Raw genomic sequence first — 18602 nt, 5'->3', positions numbered from 1 at the left:
TCTTATTTAGGAAATTTCATGATCAATCAACTCAATCACCTTATCGATTATTATATAAAAATATATTTGAATATTATTTCTGTTTCCTATCCCTATCAATTTGATTTGAGTGAAGAAAAAATAAGGTCAATTTTGCAATTCTGCTGGCAAAATAATTAGTGCACCACGTTGCACCGAATAATTAAAGTCAAGTAAGAACTAGGAATTATAATATAAAGTTTTTTTAAAAAAAAATAAATTTGTATAGTAGTTCAACAAACTCCTACTTACCTTTTTGTATACCAAATTTTGAAGTTATATACATCTTACTAATTATCGGTGCTATACACTATCGTGTTAAGTTTATTTGTCATAATAAATGATTTATTTTATTTTCAAAATTATAAAAAAAAAAATTATACATATGACATTGCCTATTAGTATTCCTTTTCTTAAATTTTACGTGATATCGTCTGATTGTGTATCAAATTCAAGAAAATAATAATATTTTAAAACTTATGATTTTAAACAAGTGATTCCCTTCGTTCGAAATTATTTTTCATGTTGCGTTTTTCAAAAGTTAATTCGACTAATTTTCAAAGTTAAATTAGATTACATTAATTCGATATTTTTTTTAAAAAAAAATAGATATTCTAAAATTATATGAAAAGTACTATAAAAAATTGCAATTTTTTACATATTAATATGATGAAAAATTACATCTTAAAATATTGGTCAAATTTTTTATAGTTTGATTCTAAAAATAGAAACCATGACAAATAATTTCGTACGGAAAGAGTATAAACATTTGTTTGATTATATGAGAATTTCAATTCATAATATCTTTAAGTATAGAGTTAACTATTTATTTAAAATATATTTAGAAAAAAATGTGTCATATAAACACAAATTTTATACACTTAAATGATGATCGTTGTAAGACGTACTTTGATATCATCAATTTATTTTTAACAGAAAATACATTATTTAAATCTTGAATTCGTCATCGTATATAATTTTATTAAGTAACTTGTCGACTAAATAATTTTATCAAATTTCCTTTTTATTTTAGTTGGTTGAAATTTGAAAAATGACAAAAAGAGATAATATTAATGAGAAGCTTGCTAAGTTGGTTGTGATTATTTGTCAAATGATTTCTTATCACATAAAATTTGGGATAGAATTAAATGCTAAAAAGAAAAAATAGTTTTTAGATTTTAGTCCTTTTCTCTAGCTAAATACTTTACAACTATTTTGAATAGACTTATTATTAAGAGCTCTATAAACCTACTAATTATCTTCATTCATCATGATGATTAATAAATACCTAACCATTTAGCCTCCTTTGTTTGTTGTTAGTTTGTAGCTAATAAAATTTGAAATTTGTCGTTAAATAAAACGATACGTGAATTTTTATTATTTATGAACACACATTTATTACCTTTAAGTTCATACACAAATTTTATTTAATTTCTTCATATAAATTTCTAGTTCTGTCACTGAATTCTATCGAAAAAATAACTTAGGAAAACTCAAATAAATGAATAGATTAATGAATGATTAATTAATTATTATTTTTTTATTGGTAGCCACGATGTGGAAGAATGCACTAAATTGCCAAAATTAAAAAAGTGTATAGGGGGTCTAATTTTTTATTAGAAGTATATTATATATAATATAACATGACATGATGCCAAGTGCCAACCTAACTAATTAAATTTTTTTTTTTAAATCATTCAAATTATTGAATTTTGGATTAGATATATATATTTAGAGAGAATAATGGAAGTGTTTAGATACTTCCATTAGTTGTTTCTTCCAGATAACAAGGAAAATGGGGACCAAAAAAAATTAAAAAGAGAGATAAGAGTGTTTTCGGCGTGACATAAATATTTTTCGAAAAATATTTTTTTAGTTCGATTAGTCAGAAATTACTTTTTTTATTGAAGTAAAAAGAAAAGCATATTATATTTTTATTTTTCAAATTAAAACTCACGATCTTAAGGATGAATTATTTTTTCATTCGATATTTAATATTTACTGTTCATTTTAGAGTTGAGATGAATTTAATTATATATCATATCATGCTAGTCATATAAAAGAGAATAACTCTTTGTTTACCACAATTTTGTTTTTATTTTTAAGATTTGACTCAAAATATTTTATTAAAATATTTTTTTATTTATTTCATTGTAATTCTTGAAAAGAATTATATATATTATTATATGTGGGTGTGGACATGTGATATAAAAACATTTCTAGACATTGGTTTATTCCCAATATTATTATATTCACTTAGGAATATTACAAATCCGTCCAAAAACTCTACTCATTTCAAAAAATAAAATAAAATGTACTCCTTTATTTGTTGGATTTTATTTTACCAGAGTCAATGTGATTGATTTTTTAAAATTAAATTTATTTATTGTTTTAAATCTTAACATTTAAATATTTAAAAGTTATAAAAAATATATTAACAATTGCAATCATTTCCATATCAGTATGATTAAAAATATGATATCTATAAAAATTCATATAACCTGAATTTGGAATATTGAAATATGATAAGTAAAAGTGAACGAAATGAGTATCTGAAAAAACAATTTAAGATTTAAAGCATTCACCACTCTCATTTCTCTATGAAATATCGACAAATAAGATTTCTTTATTCAAAACGTGAATTTAAATTAATTGACGTTTTATTTAGTGATAAAGTCAGAATTTTCAATAAGGGGGTTCAAAATTCGTAGAAATAGACACAAAGATAGCCGAAGGAATTTCGACATCTTATATATGTACATAAAATATTATTTTAACTATATATAAATAGTATAATTTTTCGCTGAAAGAGATCAAGATGAACCTACTTATACTAAAGTGATTCCGTTTCAATATAAATATCTAATATCGGACAAAGAAATTATTAATTGATTGGAAAAATAAATAACATAAAGTGTTTCAAGACGTTTTGAATTTTAAAGAAGCAAAACGCCATATTGTACAATTTTTGACCCTAGGAAAGTTCCAAGAAAAATAGAAAGGAATGTACAATTTTGACCCTTCCAATTAACGGTTATTACTATTACTTATGTTTTTCGTCAAATTACCATTTTACCACTACTCAATTCACAAATAACGATGTTGCCATTGCGAATATCAATTTTATTGTTGGAAAAATAATTGTCACAAAATGAGAAAAAATAATTCTTGTATCTCCAATTTATTTGATACATTTTTTAGTCGATCCAGAAAAAACATATATATATTTTGTAGTAAATTTGATTTTATACTTCTCATTTTATTATTAATATTTTTTTTAATTTAATTTTAATTTGATATAAACTTTAAGAAAGTGAAAAATATTTTTGAATCTTGTGAGCTTAAACTATAAATATGTCGAATGCATCAAATTTTTATCTTATAGTCTTAAATATGTTATGTGAAAAATTATTTTATTTCTCTATACATGACTTTGATTTTAAAAAAAATAAATTAGTGTGTCGAATCCACTACTAAAAAATAACTAAAATATGTTAAGAAGATATTTTTACAAATATTCTGATTGGAAAAAATATATATAAACTAATATTTTCATACAAAAAAATAGAAAACTTTCAGTATTTCAGCGAGAATCTATTTTTTACAATATGTCTTTCTATTGAATTGATTCGATGAGACAATCATATTTTATAACATAATTTTTTAAATTAACTAATAAATTATTTATTTTTAGTAGCGATTAAATATCATGACATAAAATCATAAATTGAAATAAATTAGGTAACTTAGCAAAACGTGTGTTGCCAGGATAAAAATATTTTTATCTCTTAATTAAAAAAATAAAAATACATTAAAAAAAAAGATAAGTAAAAAGACTGTAATGATTTTTTTTAAAAAAAAAGTATTAAAAATAAAACAATAAAGATAATGAAAGTATAAAAACAATAATAATAGAATTTAAAAAACTCCTAATTTATTCGTCATACAAGATCATGGGTGACTTCAATCTACACCTTTTTGTGTGTGAAAAAGCTTTTAAAACATAGATTTATTTATTTTTCTAATTTTTGAATCTAATATTTGCTTTTATACTCAATTTATATGAATACAAAGTCATTTAATCTTGTTTCGAAGATAAATCGTTCTCTACTAATATTTAAATTTTAAAAAAATAATTTTAATAAAAAAATATTTATTATTTCATCGCGATATTAATAAATATACATTGATGACTTTAATCTCAACATTTTTAGTTCGATATCTATGGACTATAGATAAAAATATTGATATATCCAAAACAAAAAGAATAATAATCTATGAGTAACATATTTTAAGAGTTATACTATATCGAGATTTAATTTACTTGTTTTGTTATATCATTACTGCTTGAGTAGTTGATGGTTGGAAGTTCGAATGTAGAGATAAACTTTATTACATAAAAAATTATTATACAGTTAAATTCTTTTATAATATTATCACTGATATTTAAGTTTTTAATTATTTATGGAAACTATTTGTTATTTACGTACAATAATAATAATATTTGATGTTTAAATAATAGTTTATTGTTTTAGGTGAAAAAAGATACATGAGATCTACTTTCTCATTATTATTATTATTATTATTAATATTGTAATTGTAAGCTTAATCACATTTTGCATGAGGAAGTGAATTATTTTATAAAGAAAATGTATATTCTTATCGATAATATTCTGTCATAAATAATGTATTAAAATAGTTGGTCAATTTTCCTTTTTACTATTAGGAATCTTAAAGATTCTATTTTCTATAAAAATGTCTCATCATTATTTTATAAAAAAATTATTACATAAAAATAATTATTATAACGAATGTACTGTTATAAAGATGAATGATTGTTCTCGTTATAGATAAAAAAAATAGATATAAAAAAAATATATTATCTTCTTCAATAAAAAATTGATTGTTTCATAATAACTAATAAGGCATTATTGCATGAGTTTATTTGTTTATAAAGAGATTTAACTAATAATATATTTATTTATTTGATAAGATCAATCAAAAATAATTTAAACGATATTATTTAATAAATGACATGTTATAAATCATATCTATCCAATTAGATCAATAAAAAAGTAATATAGATGATATTATTTAATAAATGATGTGTTACAAAGTCATAATAAACAATGGTCATTTATTAAATATATAAAACTTAAATCAACTATGAAATCATAATATAAGTATGATCAAGAAATTTTAAATTTGAATTTTACGTATGAAAAAAATATTATTAAAATATATTATTTTTAAATATTTCATAATATACGAATTAAATTTTATTAAAATACTGATATGAACATCGAACGTGAAAAAAAAATATGGCCAACACGTTATGCCATGACATAAAGTTGAAAAAAAATTAAGATTACACATGGATGACTAAAAGGAAAAGATATGTAAGACCATTTTAGGTAGCAAAGTTAAGCATATGGTTCAACCATAATAATTAATATTGAAGAGGTGATATAATTCTAGAAGCAACTTTATCCTAAAAAAAGATTTAGTCAATGTTTGATCGTGAAAATAAATTATATCTTTAAAAGATTGAGAATGTAAATTTAAATTTATGTATAAGTATATTTTTTTAATAAATATTAAAGATTACAATATGATTTAAATAGGATTATTTTAGAAAAATTTACATTAATTAATACATTTTAAAAAATAATTACTGATTTTAGTGATACTTTTTGTTTATTATCATTTATAGCAATACTGTGATAAATCTGTAATATATATTAAAAGTGAATTATGTATGCAATATATATGAATTATAATTGTTTTTGAAATATATTATGTTTGTTTTGTAAAAAATTGTCAAGTTGTATCGTAAGTGTATTAAAATGTGTGATAAATATATTATCAATCATTAAAACTTGTATTACACGTGAATAATAAATTGTTCTTTATAATATGTATTAAACTTGTATTATAAGTGAATTAAAAGTGATCAAGTGAGAAAAAATGTTATTGCTATTAATGATAAATATTTTTTTATTATAATATATTTACGTAAGTTTCCTATTATTTTATAAAAATAAAATTTTAGAGGGTAATTTTTTTAAAAAAAAATTAAAGGTGAAAGAGGAGTTAGGTGTTTTTTCTCTTCAAATTTCAAATTGTATTTGAGAATTTAGAAAACTCTTCTTTTTAAATAAAGTAAAAAGTTAAAATAAAATATTCTCACGTTCGTAATTGGGTATTATTATTAATGGAGGTAAAAGATTCACTCACATTTTCTTCTTTTAAATTATTATTAAGGCATTTGAAAATTTATTTGGAATCTAAAATTTTCCAAAAGAGCCCTTCGAAATTATTAATATTTTGTTGCTTAAGGTGTTTCACAATTAATATTAAAAATGATATATGACCTAAAAGAAAATGTTTTTTTTAAAGAAAAAAAATAGAATTGCGTATAATTTGTTGTTTATTTCATTTCGTATTTTTTTTAAAATAAAAAAAAGTCAATACAAAATCTCAATACAAATATTTGGATTTTATTTATTTATTATTGATTATAGATATATTCCTAGACGCAATAGTACCCTATCAAATTAAATATTATTGTTATTAATCCAAGCAAAAGACTCAAAAACTTAATTTCTAACATTTGAAAATTTATTCGTACAAAAACCTATTGTATTTTGTCAAGGAATTTAATTATGTTTCCTATTTCCTGTTAAAGAAATTTTCAAGGCATAATTTTAAGCTTAAAATATTTGGCAACCTTTTTTTTTTTTTTAAAAAAAAGTTGTTCCAAACAAATAACTTTTTTTTTTATATATATAAAAAAAATCTACTAAAAAGGCTTTTGCTCTAGTTGTGTTGAATTCAGAGGTATGAAATAGGCGGATTAAAATAAATTGTTAGATTGAATCAGGCCAAATTATTAATTTATCTAAAATTTATTTGAGTTGAAATGAGTCTGGTTAGAGTGTGATTTATAATTCAACCAATATAATTTTTTAGTTTTAATTATTATTTTTTAAAATATTACTAATAGCTTTTAGTGTTAATAAAAATATTATTTTTCTTTATTATGACTATATATAGCATATCAAAATTTTAAAACTATATTTTTTAGATTGATAAGATTTCTCATAGGTCAAATTAGATTATATTTTAATTCAATTCTTAATGAGCTAAGTTAATAAATAAACGAATTTACCATCCGCTCAAATTTAAACAAAATAAACGTGCCATAATTTCATAAATTAATTTTGTCAACTCTAACTAAATCACAAGTTCTCAAACTCATTAAAACAACGAAAAAATTAGGCAAAAGTTTGGAAGAACAATATATGAGAAGAGGCTAATTATTCAATTACCTCCTCCCACAAACACGTTTTAAGAATAACACTTTATTTACATTATCTAGTTTTGAGAAATATACCTTTCACTTTCATTAAAACGATAAAAATATTAGGCAAAAGTTTGGAAGAACAATATATGAGAAGAGGCTAATTATTCAATTACCCCATCCCACAAACACGTTTTAAGAATAACACTTTGTTTATATTATCTAGTTTTGAGAAATATATCTTTCACTTTCGTTAACACGATAAAAAAACTAGGCAAAAGTTTGGAAGAACAATATATGAGAAGAGGCTAATTATTCAATTACCCCCTCCCACAAACACATTTAAGAATAACACTTTATTTGTATTATATAATTTTAAAAAATATAATAGAAAGATAAATCTATAACAAAAAGTAAAATACGAAGTATATCAACTATAAAAGCGTAGGGTAAAAAATAAAATAAAATAATTAGATAATAAATAGAAGATGAATTAAAAGAAAGAGAAAAGACAACAACTCAAGTATAACAAAATGCAAATCGATTATTTCATAAAATGAAACCAAAGTAATATAGTTTGAACCATAAGACATTTTCTTGGCCTAAAATTATAGTACTAATAAAATAATTGATTTAGGAAAATATTTTCACAATAAAGTGTTTATTATTATACAATTAAAATCTGAGTATAAATTAACTGATGATCGTCATAAACTCGTTAATATCCACAAATAATATTTTTTTTGATTAAAAAATATTTATAAGTCAATTATGTCTTTTTCTTAAATGATCTTTGATGTATTTATATAAAATACATTAATACCTATAATCCTTTATAAATAACAATAGTATTAGGCTATTAGCTGTAACAAAAATTTTCAACTAATTAAGTATGCTTTAAATTGAAATTAAATGATGCCACACTGAATATTTTCAAATATAGAATACATAACCACGCGTTAAGTTAATTATATTATTACAAAAATGAATTATGAAAAAGAAGATAATAATAATAATTATAATCCATAAAGATTAGAAGACAACCTAGCAAAGCGTAAGAGTAATATAGAAGTTTTTTAAAGATTAATGATATATATATTATATGCCCACTATCTTGCATTATTTTTGAAAAATTGAATATTCTCATTGTGTCAATTTCTTTGATTGTTTAAAAAATTATTATATTTTCTATATTACTTTTAGTGAATTTTTTGAATCAAAAAAAGAAAAGATGAAAAAATAAAGTATTAATTAAAAGAATTATGTAGGTATTATATTTGGACAATCAAACTATGTAACGATCTTTCATTATATCAATATGAATTTTAACAAACTGATAAGTATTTTTTATGAGATTAATTTTAGTCTTAAGTTACTTTCTCCGTTTTAACTTGACTATCGTACGTTTTTTTAAATTCATTTAAACAAAGAATATCTTTCTCTTTTTTAGTAACACTTCAATATTAACTCTCAACATTCAATACATTATTGCCGTAGTCTAACCTATTTGTTTAATTTAAGTAATCTCGCTTTTATAGAATGGACCAATCGATCTGCTTTTGATGTACATTGTTCCTTCTATCGACAACACATTCATAGCCTTAATAGGCCGCGGTTTATAGAGCGCTAAAAGTATGAAAACGCGATCTAAATCAAACCAAACAAATTAAAACAAAGGTCGTAATATGCATTAACAGAACGTTAAAAAAAGAAAGAAAAAGGAAAATGGCATTTAGGTAAATAAGAGAAAAAGTAAGGGTAAAGGTATGAAGTGAAACGCGAGGCATGAGGAAGCCAGGTGGATAGTTTATAAAAATGGGTTACTAAAACAGTGTATCCTTACCACCCAGATTCCCTTATTTCTCTCTCAAATTTTCAATTTTTTTTTTGTGTGTTTTTTTTTTTAATCAAAATTAAAATTAATTTTTATTTTTTTTTTCTCTCTTGAGCTCTAAAAACAAAATTTAACAGAGAAAAAAGGACCACTTACAAAGATCACAAACCCTAGAAATTGTTTTGAAAATCTTATATATTTTGATCGGGTTTGCTGATCAAATTTGTAGTCTTTTTTTTATTAATTATTTTACAACTGTTATACAGTTTTAACAAGCTCAAAAAGGTTAGTATTTTTTTTTTGAATTTTTTTGAATTTTTTTTTGAATATTTATGTTTGATCTGGTTGAATTTTGCTTGATATAATGTAGTGGGGAAAATGTTTGTAATTTGAGCGGAATGTAGAGGATTAGAGTTTTTTTTTTGAGAAATGTTTTGAGGCTCAGATCTGTTGTTGTTATTGTAATTTATGATTGAATTTTGTTTTGTTTGGGTGTTGTAGAGGGTTTTATGTTTGTTTTTGAGGGATTTTGTTATTGACAAATTGTTTAAAATGGTTTAATTTGGAAATTAGTTTGTTAATTTCAGCTCTATATGCTTAGAAATTTATGATAATAATTGTAATATGAAGATTTGTGTGGAAAGATGCAAGCTTTTTGGTGTTATTATGTATTGGATTAAGATATTTTTTTTGAAATTTATTGTGGTGCTGGTTTGGTTGGCTGGGGATGGTGAAAAGATGAGTGGTTTTAATATGTTGAGGTGGTGATGATGTTTAATTAGTTTTATGATGATATTGGGTGAGATTTTTAGTTGTTATCTGAAACTGTGTTAGTGATTTGGGGGTTATGGTGCATGATTATGAAAGCCTGTTGTTTTTGTTTGGCTGCAAAAAAAGTTCATTTCTTTAGAACTATTGTAAATATTCAAGCTTTTTTTATCAGTAGTTACATGAAGAAATTTTTAGGTTCTTGAATTTCATAGCTATATAATAGTGATATGTTATCTGGAAACAGCCTCGAGGTAGGGGTAAGGTCTGCGTACAACACCGTACGCTCCCCAAACCCTGCTTATGAGATTACAGTGGGTTTGATGTTGTTGTTAACTTGTTGTTGTTGTTGTTAAGTGATGTTTTACTTGCGTGATGTTGCAGGAAGAAAGGTGTCAGTCTTTGATCGGGTTTGGTGTTTGTTCGTAATCCATTTACAATATAATTTGAACGAAGGGAGATTGACTTGCTAATATAAGATAGTTTGTTCATGATGGCCACTGCTGCTACATGTGCATTCTTCCCTGCTGCTAATCAACCTCCTGAGTCTGGAGCAAAATCGTCTGGAAATTTAGGAGGAAGTCTTCCTGGAAGTATAGATACACGGGGGCTTAATGTTAAGAAGCCTTCTTTTGGGAGCCTACAAGCTAAGGCCAATGCACAAGCACCACCTAAGGTGAATGGAACAAAGGTAGGCGTTATGGATGGCTTCAAGAACGATGATGAGGTGATTTCTTCACATCACCCAAGGACTTTTATCAACCAGTTACCTGATTGGAGCATGCTCCTCGCTGCCATCACGACAATTTTTTTAGCTGCTGAGAAGCAATGGATGATGCTTGATTGGAAGCCTAAGCGTCCTGATATGCTCGCTGATCCATTCGGCTTAGGAAAAATTGTGCAGGATGGCTTTGTTTTCCGTCAAAATTTCAGCATCAGGTCCTATGAAATAGGGGCTGATAGGACTGCGTCTATAGAAACAATGATGAATCATTTACAGGTATTCTAGGTTTTCATTTCCATTTGTAAAGAATTATTGACTTTAAGTTGTGGACGCATCTTGTTTTGATAATTTCACGAGCTTGAGTTTGTTCTGCAGGAAACTGCTCTTAACCATGTCAAGAGTGCTGGACTCATGCATGGTGGGTTTGGATCAACTCCAGAGATGTCCAAGAGAAATTTGATTTGGGTCGTTACGAAAATGCAGGTTGTGGTGGACCGTTATCCTACTTGGTAAGTTTCTACATGTACATGGATGAGATTACGTCTCTCATATGTTGTATCAGATAAAATTCACCAGTTTTTTGAACAATCTTTGTTGATCAACGTTTTCGGCAATTCAAGATTGAGTGTCAATACTCCAGAATTTGTTAATTATGTTTAATAAAAATTTCTTTGAAAACACATTAGTGTAATGTGCTTAACCTCAAGTCAGTTTTCTTTTCTCCTATAGCCTGTTTGACCAAACTTCTAAAATCAGCTTATTTTGAAGAGTGCTTCTGGAAAAAAGAAGTAACACTTTTGGCCTTCCAAAACTTGGGCAAACAGGCTATTAAAGTGTTTTCACAGCATTTTGCTCTTGTGTGATATGGAAATCACTTGGGTTATATCGAATTTAATTTGATTCCCTTATGTTAATATCTGTGAAGTGTTTAGGAACATGATCAATTTAAATGGGAAAAGTGTGTTTTACATAATCAGAAATCTCTCAAGCTCTTTAGGTGCCAAGTAACACTCTGTTGTTGATTGTTTTGCACTTTTGCTCATTTGCCATCTGGCTGCTAAGTATTTAAATTCCCTGCTGTGAATTACAGTTGTGGACTATCCATAGTAGCAATATGAGGTTTTCTTACATTTGTTGTAGTTGAAGATTTGAAGCCATTTCGGATCTTTTGGGGATTATTCTTTATTTTTCCTACTGATCTCCCTATTAATCTTTGTAATTGCACAGTTTCTTTGACGTGGGAGATGAAGATCCTTTGACAGATTTCTTTTTTTAATACAGGGGTGATGTTGTTCAAGTAGACACTTGGGTAGCTGCATCGGGGAAAAATGGTATGCGCAGAGATTGGCTCCTCCGCGATAGTAATACTGGGGATATATTGATGAGAGCTTCCAGGTAGGAGCATTATTGTTTAATCTACTTCAGTTTGGTTAATTTTGGCACAATGATCAGTTATCTTCAATTTAAAATGATCTTATCGTTCCTACTTAGGCTTTGTATCTATAAGTTTGCAACCTTCTCGTTGGATTTGGTTGTTTTAGGTATATGTCGTAGCTCCTGTTCTTTTCTGTTGTATCTTTGGTAGCCAAACATGAAGCGCTTGATGATATATTCATTGGTTCATAACTGTGATGTCTTTATATTTCCATTTGCTTGCAGCCAATGGGTGATGATGAATAAGGAGACGAGGAGATTATCTAAAATACCAGATGAGGCTCGGGCTGAAATTGAAGGTTATTTTGTTGACTCACCTCCTGTTATTGATGATGACAGCAGGAAGCTGCCAAAACTTGACGAGACAACAGCAGACTACACTCGAACTGGTTTAACTGTAAGTTTCATCAATGGCGACTTTGTCGCACCTAAGGACATCATTTTTATTATATTCTGATTTGTTGAAATTTACAGCCAAGATGGAGTGATTTAGATGTCAACCAGCATGTTAATAATGTCAAGTACATTGGCTGGATTCTTGAGGTAAAACCTCAGCTGTTTCCTCCTCCTTTCTAAAATAAAATTTTCTTTACTGTTATTGCTTGTAATGTATTATGGTTTATAATTAGTGTATGCTGCATAATAGATGAGTTAAGGTTTCATCGTGTTCTGAAATTATGCGGACAGGACAATGCAGAAAGAAAAGGAAAATTAAAAGGTCGTGTGTATGCACACACACTAACCCAACCAACTTCTGTATTTGTTGGATTTGTAGTGGTATTGGATATCCTAAGGTTTCAGATAGAGCTGAAATACATCCAGTGATGTGTATATCTGTTAGGAGCCATCTGCATAGTCCATTAAGTTCGTATTTGTTGATGTCACTGCTCCTTGCTTGTATGCTCTGTACTGCTTTTCTATTAGTTGCCATGTTTTCTTCTCTGCTGTTTTCCCTCTTTATTAATACTTTGATTAGCTTCACTTGAACCGAGGAGCTTTCGGAAACCGCCTCTCTGCCTACACGAGGTAGGGGTAAGGTCTGCGTACACTCTACCCTCCCCAAACCTCACTCTCTCTGTATGTTGTTGTATAGTGCAACCAGTTAGTGTGAAAAGTGTTCCATGTAATTGAGCACAGTAATAAACTTATTCCTGTCTTCTAGCGGCTGATAAGTACAATCTCTCGCTATTTCTTTTATTTTTTATCTAACAATAATTAGTTTCACCCCAGGGGATCTTGTTGTCCCTATAAAGGGGTAGTAGTTATTGTTGTTGTGGTGTATGAGCATGAAATCTTTATATCAACCTTAAATAGGAAAGCTTAAAGAACTCAAGTGAGCATTGTGACATGCATTGTACTGAAAAATCGATGGTCATTGATCTTCGACTTTACTGGCCTTTAGTGCTCGTTCTCCTTGCCGTTTGCATAAAGCATAAATTATTTGTCACAATAGTAGTAATAAAGAAACAATTCTCTTGAAGTGCTTCAAAATCTTGATAACATCATGTAATTTCGGAACATGTCTTTGGCTGCAGAGTGCACCCATGCAAATACTAGAGGGTTGTGAGCTTGCTGCCATGACTCTGGAGTACCGCAGGGAGTGCAGAAAGGACAGTGTGCTTCAGTCTCTTACCTCTGTACTCGACAAGGAAGTCGGTGACTTCACCGACTTTGGCAATGTCGAGTGTCAACACGTCCTTCGACTTGAAAATGGCGGAGAGGTTGTTAAGGGACGGACTGAGTGGAGGCCGAAACTTGTCAATGGAATAGGGACCCTAGGCGGATTCCCAGCCGACTTCGCCTGAGCTATCTATACGTCACAATCCTTTGTGAATCCTCCAACTTGTGCTCTTTGATCTTTATATATATATATATCCCCTCTCTCTATATCTATATATCTATCTATATATATATAAAATATATATGTTTCCTCCTTACCTCTTTCCCCATTTTTTTCTTCTTTTTACCCTCTTGCCTCTTTTCTTTCCCCTTAGATATTATTAGTGAAATTATCAGTGATTGTAAGTATAGTCCTTGTGTCTAATGTCTTTATTTCTTTTAAGCATTATTGCCCTATACTCCAAGAACTTTCTTATCTTTTGTCCCCTTCACCTTGCTGGCAATTAAACTTGCCCCTAGAAATGACATTGCTGAACTTGACAGCAAATGGAACATTTTTTTATTTGTGGCAATTCTTTTCTTCATCTGTAATGCATTATATTTGTTCTTATTGTCATGTGGTCCAATCTCATTTTTGTCATTAATTTAGTGTGTGGAAGTTTCCTCTTTGTACTTCCTCCTTCCCCACACGGTGTTTGATTGGTCACAAAATTTAACACGTATCGTTTAAGATACGATGAAGTGAGTAGAGAACGATGATGTATTTTGTATTATGTGTTGTGGAACACATACATTGGTAAAGAATTTTAAATATCAAAAGCTATTATTTGGAATGGTATTAAACAAATATAACTAATAATGGTTAATTGATGATGTTTAAACATGCCTAGTTATATATTGAAGAATGATTATTTTACTTTTATAAATTGAATCTTTTTGCATTTTTGTTGTGTCTTTTAATGACAAAGGCCTCTCTTTTTTGTTGGTGGGTGAGTATCTTTTTATCAATCAAAGTTCAAATTTTTAATAGTAGATATGAATATATCATAAAAGTAGAACTAGACAATCAACTTTACAAATAATTTTGGGTTTAAAATAAGTTGTGGGACATATTGGGCTTACTTTTTTTTTTTTAACCTTTTAACTTCACTTGCTAGACTATATTTGTTACGATTTAAACTCATGACATGTATCGATCAAACCTCACATATTCATCCTTTAGGTTATACCATAATTGAGTTCAAATAGTGCACATACCTTCCTAATAAGAAGTTAAGGGTAACAATTTTTATCGGAACTGATAAACACATGTTTTTCTTATTGGGAAGGTACCTATAGCACTCCGACTTGCTTACTCGTGTTTTGAATATGCAGAGAGATATGTCTTATGATGTTCTTCATTTTTTTCTTTCATGTAATGAGTGAAGATGTCTTATGCGCCTCTTTTTCAAAAGCTTGTTAGAATTGAAGTCATTCTGTTTTTTCTTTTCAAATCGCCTTCATCACTTGTTTTTTTCTAACTTGTACTACATATACGATTATTGAATATGTTTAGGAATCTTTCTTTCCTTTTCATAATTTAACTTCGTCGAACTCAATTATCAATTTTAAGTCCTATAAAGATTGTCAAGAATCACTCGAAAATAGCCTCTCGATCCCATAAAGACAAGGATAAGAGATGTACATTTTATTCTTCTTAGACTTCATTACACTAAATATATCGTTCTAGTATCTTTTCCCACTTCATATATAATTTGTTATTAATTAAGGCTACTAAAGAATACTTCATCAAAAAAATAAAATTAAGGCTACTAAAGAATCTTAAAGAAACAAAAAAAAAACTTCAAACTTTCTCAATCTTGAAATAAAAACCATTTAAAAGAAAGAGGCTTCAATTGTCAACTAACAAAATACTTTTACTAAAATTAATTTTGTCTTCAAAACAAATAAATAAATAAATAAATGGAAAATGAATGAGTGGTGGAGAAAAATAAAAAGATAAAAAGCCAATCACCATGTTCTATGATAATATCACCTTGGTACTTTTCTTTATTTTCCTCCGATATCATATATTCATATTAAAGCTTAATTATTTCGAATTTACACAACGTAAACTTCATTCGAGAGAAAGTATTCCTTACCAAGAATCTTTTTATATTCAAAATTTAAACTAAATTTCTCTAATTAAAAGAATAACAATCTCATTCAGTACAACTACGATTTATATATATATATATATATATATATATATATATATATATATATATAGTAAACAAAATAAAGAATCTTGAAAAACAAAATAATGTGTCAACCATGAGACCTCACATGAGTAGGGAACAATTCATTAACTTTGTCTTAATTGTGAAAAAATAATAATAATAATATAATATCCAAATATCTCTCTTATCACATGCTATTTGCTCTTTTTGGTACATTTGTCACATGCAAAAGTGAGCCAGAGTGGATAGGAATATTAAGAATAAAAAGAATATTGATTAAAAATTAAGATTAGGTCAATCATAGAATTTACTATAATTAATTAGACACAATTTTTTAGATGTTACAAGTGACAGTTTTTTTTTTTATCTAGTTTAGTTTATCTGCCAATAATAAATTTATTGTTTTATATGGTCTTCTTGGATTTCTTATTTGGTGCCAATCATATGTTCTTTTTTAAAAAAAATAAGAAATAAAAATCTAGTAAACATCAATATATATATATATATATATATATATATATATATATATATATTTATCCATAGTGATGATTAAATTAATATATATGTGCAAAATAAAAGTTTTATTCATATTCAATATTTATATTAAATTAATTGATTTTTCTTTATAGAAGTTTAAACCACATTCTTAATTGCATATTATCTTATTTTCTCATTGCATATTTTTTTTGTGTTAAGTTGAAATTAATTTTATGTAACTCAAATTTGAGTACTATATAACACTCAAAATAAACATAATTAAGATGAGGACATTGTAACTAATTGACAACTAAGCAATAAGTGGAGTTGTTAATTAATTACCTTTAGAATTTCTATTCAACAAATTGTTTTGGTAAAACCTAATTAACAAATTGATATACTTAAACTCTTGCACTAATCCACCTGATGACGTAAATCATATATTTTTCGTGATTTTTTTTCTTTTTTTATCCCAAACACACTCTAAATAAAGTTATTTCTCGATAATTAAAGAAATTAAATAATTATTATCACCGCAAACAAAAAGTAAATTAAAAGCATATAGACCAACTAATTAGATACATGTTTTTTTTTTTAAAAAAAAGAAAAGTGCAAGAAAATAAAACAAAAAAAGACACATAAAATTAGGCTAAAATAATGGTATGTAATTTGTCCAACAATATAATTCACTAGCTATTATTACACATGATTTAATTTAAGTTGCAATGTATTTGGACTAATTAATTTTGACCCTTTTTAACAAAGTAATAAAATAAAATAAAGTGTATACCGACATAAACATTTGTTTGAAAAAACATTGATGTGACATAATCTTCATTTCATTTATCCACGCTTATATGATTATTCAAGGCATACACCATGTACTCAACTTTCGAAAAATTATTCCTAAGATGAAAGTTGCGGAAATATAAAAATTAAATATGTGATTATATCATAATAGAAATAATTATATTTATAAAGATTTAAATAATATATGTTGAGGATATAATGTGAAAAAATTGTTTAAGATAACGTGATATATTTTGTATCATATTCATAAGATGAGAGTTGCGGAAATATGAAAATTAAATATGTGATTATATAATAATGAAATAATTATATTTATAAAGATTTAAGTAACATACGTTGAGGATATAATGTGAAAAAATCGTTTAAGATAACGTGATATATTTTGTATCATATTCATAAGATGAGAGTTGCGAAAATATGAAAATTAAATATGTGATTATATCATAATAGAAATGATTATATTTATAAAGATTTAAGCAACACACGTTGAGGATATAATATGAAAAAATCATTTAAAATGATGTGATATATTTTATATCGATCTATAAATGTGAAATATAACAAGTGAAAGTGTAAAAATAGACAAAATAGATCTAAAATCGCATATACAGTCTCAAAAATTTACAGCAAAATTGCTTAATGTTAATACAGACTTAGCTAAAAATAAAACTAATTAATGAAAAAGATTTATATAGATAATAATCACTAATCAAGTATAGATATTAGACTTGGATGAATAGAATTTTATGATGCTTTTTACTCTTATTCTATTTATTATGATAATGATATGATATGAGTTCAAATATTGAAATGAAAATCGATATAATCAATTTTCACTTATTTAGAACTAAGACGTTATTATTATATTATTGTATATCGAACACGCGAATAGGAAAAAAATAAAAAGAATAATAACGTAATTTTCTTTTTTTGAAAAAAGTTTAATCCAAATTTTTCCTTTTTTAACTACTACATTGTAAAATATATTTGAGCAAATTCACTTGATCGTCTCTATGACTAATCAAATTTATATTGACGTTGACGTTTAAAAATATGACCTAATAATCGATAAAATTAAAATAAAATCATTAATAATTTATTATTTAAATTTCTAAAATCTAAATATCAATAATAATGTGAAATATTACTGAAGAGAATGAAGAATAAAAAACAATTTATAAAACCTAAATATATATATATACTAATAATAATTTATGGATTGAGTAAACATAAATATTCATATTTTTTCTGATTAAACAAAAAGAATAAATAAAAAAATAAAGAAAAATAAAAAGGGTAGAAGTAGAACTAACAAGAATCTTGTGAAATTATATCACAAGCTGAATGTGTTAACAACAAAGTATGTATACATCTATATATACATTATTTTTAATC

At 26.2% G+C, this 18602-nt stretch overlaps 1 protein-coding gene across 1 annotated transcript; it reads left to right on the top strand.

Moving 5' to 3' along the window:
* Window positions 1-9110: 9110 nt before the first annotated feature.
* Window positions 9111-14311, top strand: LOC101245130 (palmitoyl-acyl carrier protein thioesterase, chloroplastic). The gene is made up of 7 exons (XM_004251543.5): window positions 9111-9440; window positions 10308-10923; window positions 11023-11156; window positions 11929-12042; window positions 12307-12478; window positions 12556-12624; window positions 13617-14311. The coding sequence occupies exons 2-7, from the start codon at window positions 10414-10416 to the stop codon at window positions 13884-13886; spliced, it is 1269 nt and encodes a 422-aa protein (XP_004251591.1). The 5' UTR covers window positions 9111-9440; window positions 10308-10413; the 3' UTR covers window positions 13887-14311.
* The last annotated feature ends 4291 nt before the right edge of the window (window positions 14312-18602 follow it).

The sequence above is a fragment of the Solanum lycopersicum genome, chromosome 12 (assembly GCF_036512215.1).
Source record: "Solanum lycopersicum chromosome 12, SLM_r2.1".
Taxonomy (NCBI): Eukaryota; Viridiplantae; Streptophyta; class Magnoliopsida; order Solanales; family Solanaceae; genus Solanum; species Solanum lycopersicum.
Note: the sequence above shows the minus strand (reverse complement) of the source record. Positions and strands in the feature narration are given on the sequence as shown.

What these genes read in the sequence shown, in the direction of transcription:
- LOC101245130 (XM_004251543.5), top strand. Translation starts at nt 10,414, where the DNA reads ATGATGGCCACTGCTGCTACATGTGCATTCTTCCCTGCTGCTAATCAA. An exon ending in ATATTGATGAGAGCTTCCAG is followed by an intron (nt 12,043 to 12,306) that starts GTAGGAGCATTA and finishes ATTTGCTTGCAG; the next exon opens with CCAATGGGTGATGATGAATA. An exon ending in ACACTCGAACTGGTTTAACT is followed by an intron (nt 12,479 to 12,555) that starts GTAAGTTTCATC and finishes TGAAATTTACAG; the next exon opens with CCAAGATGGAGTGATTTAGA.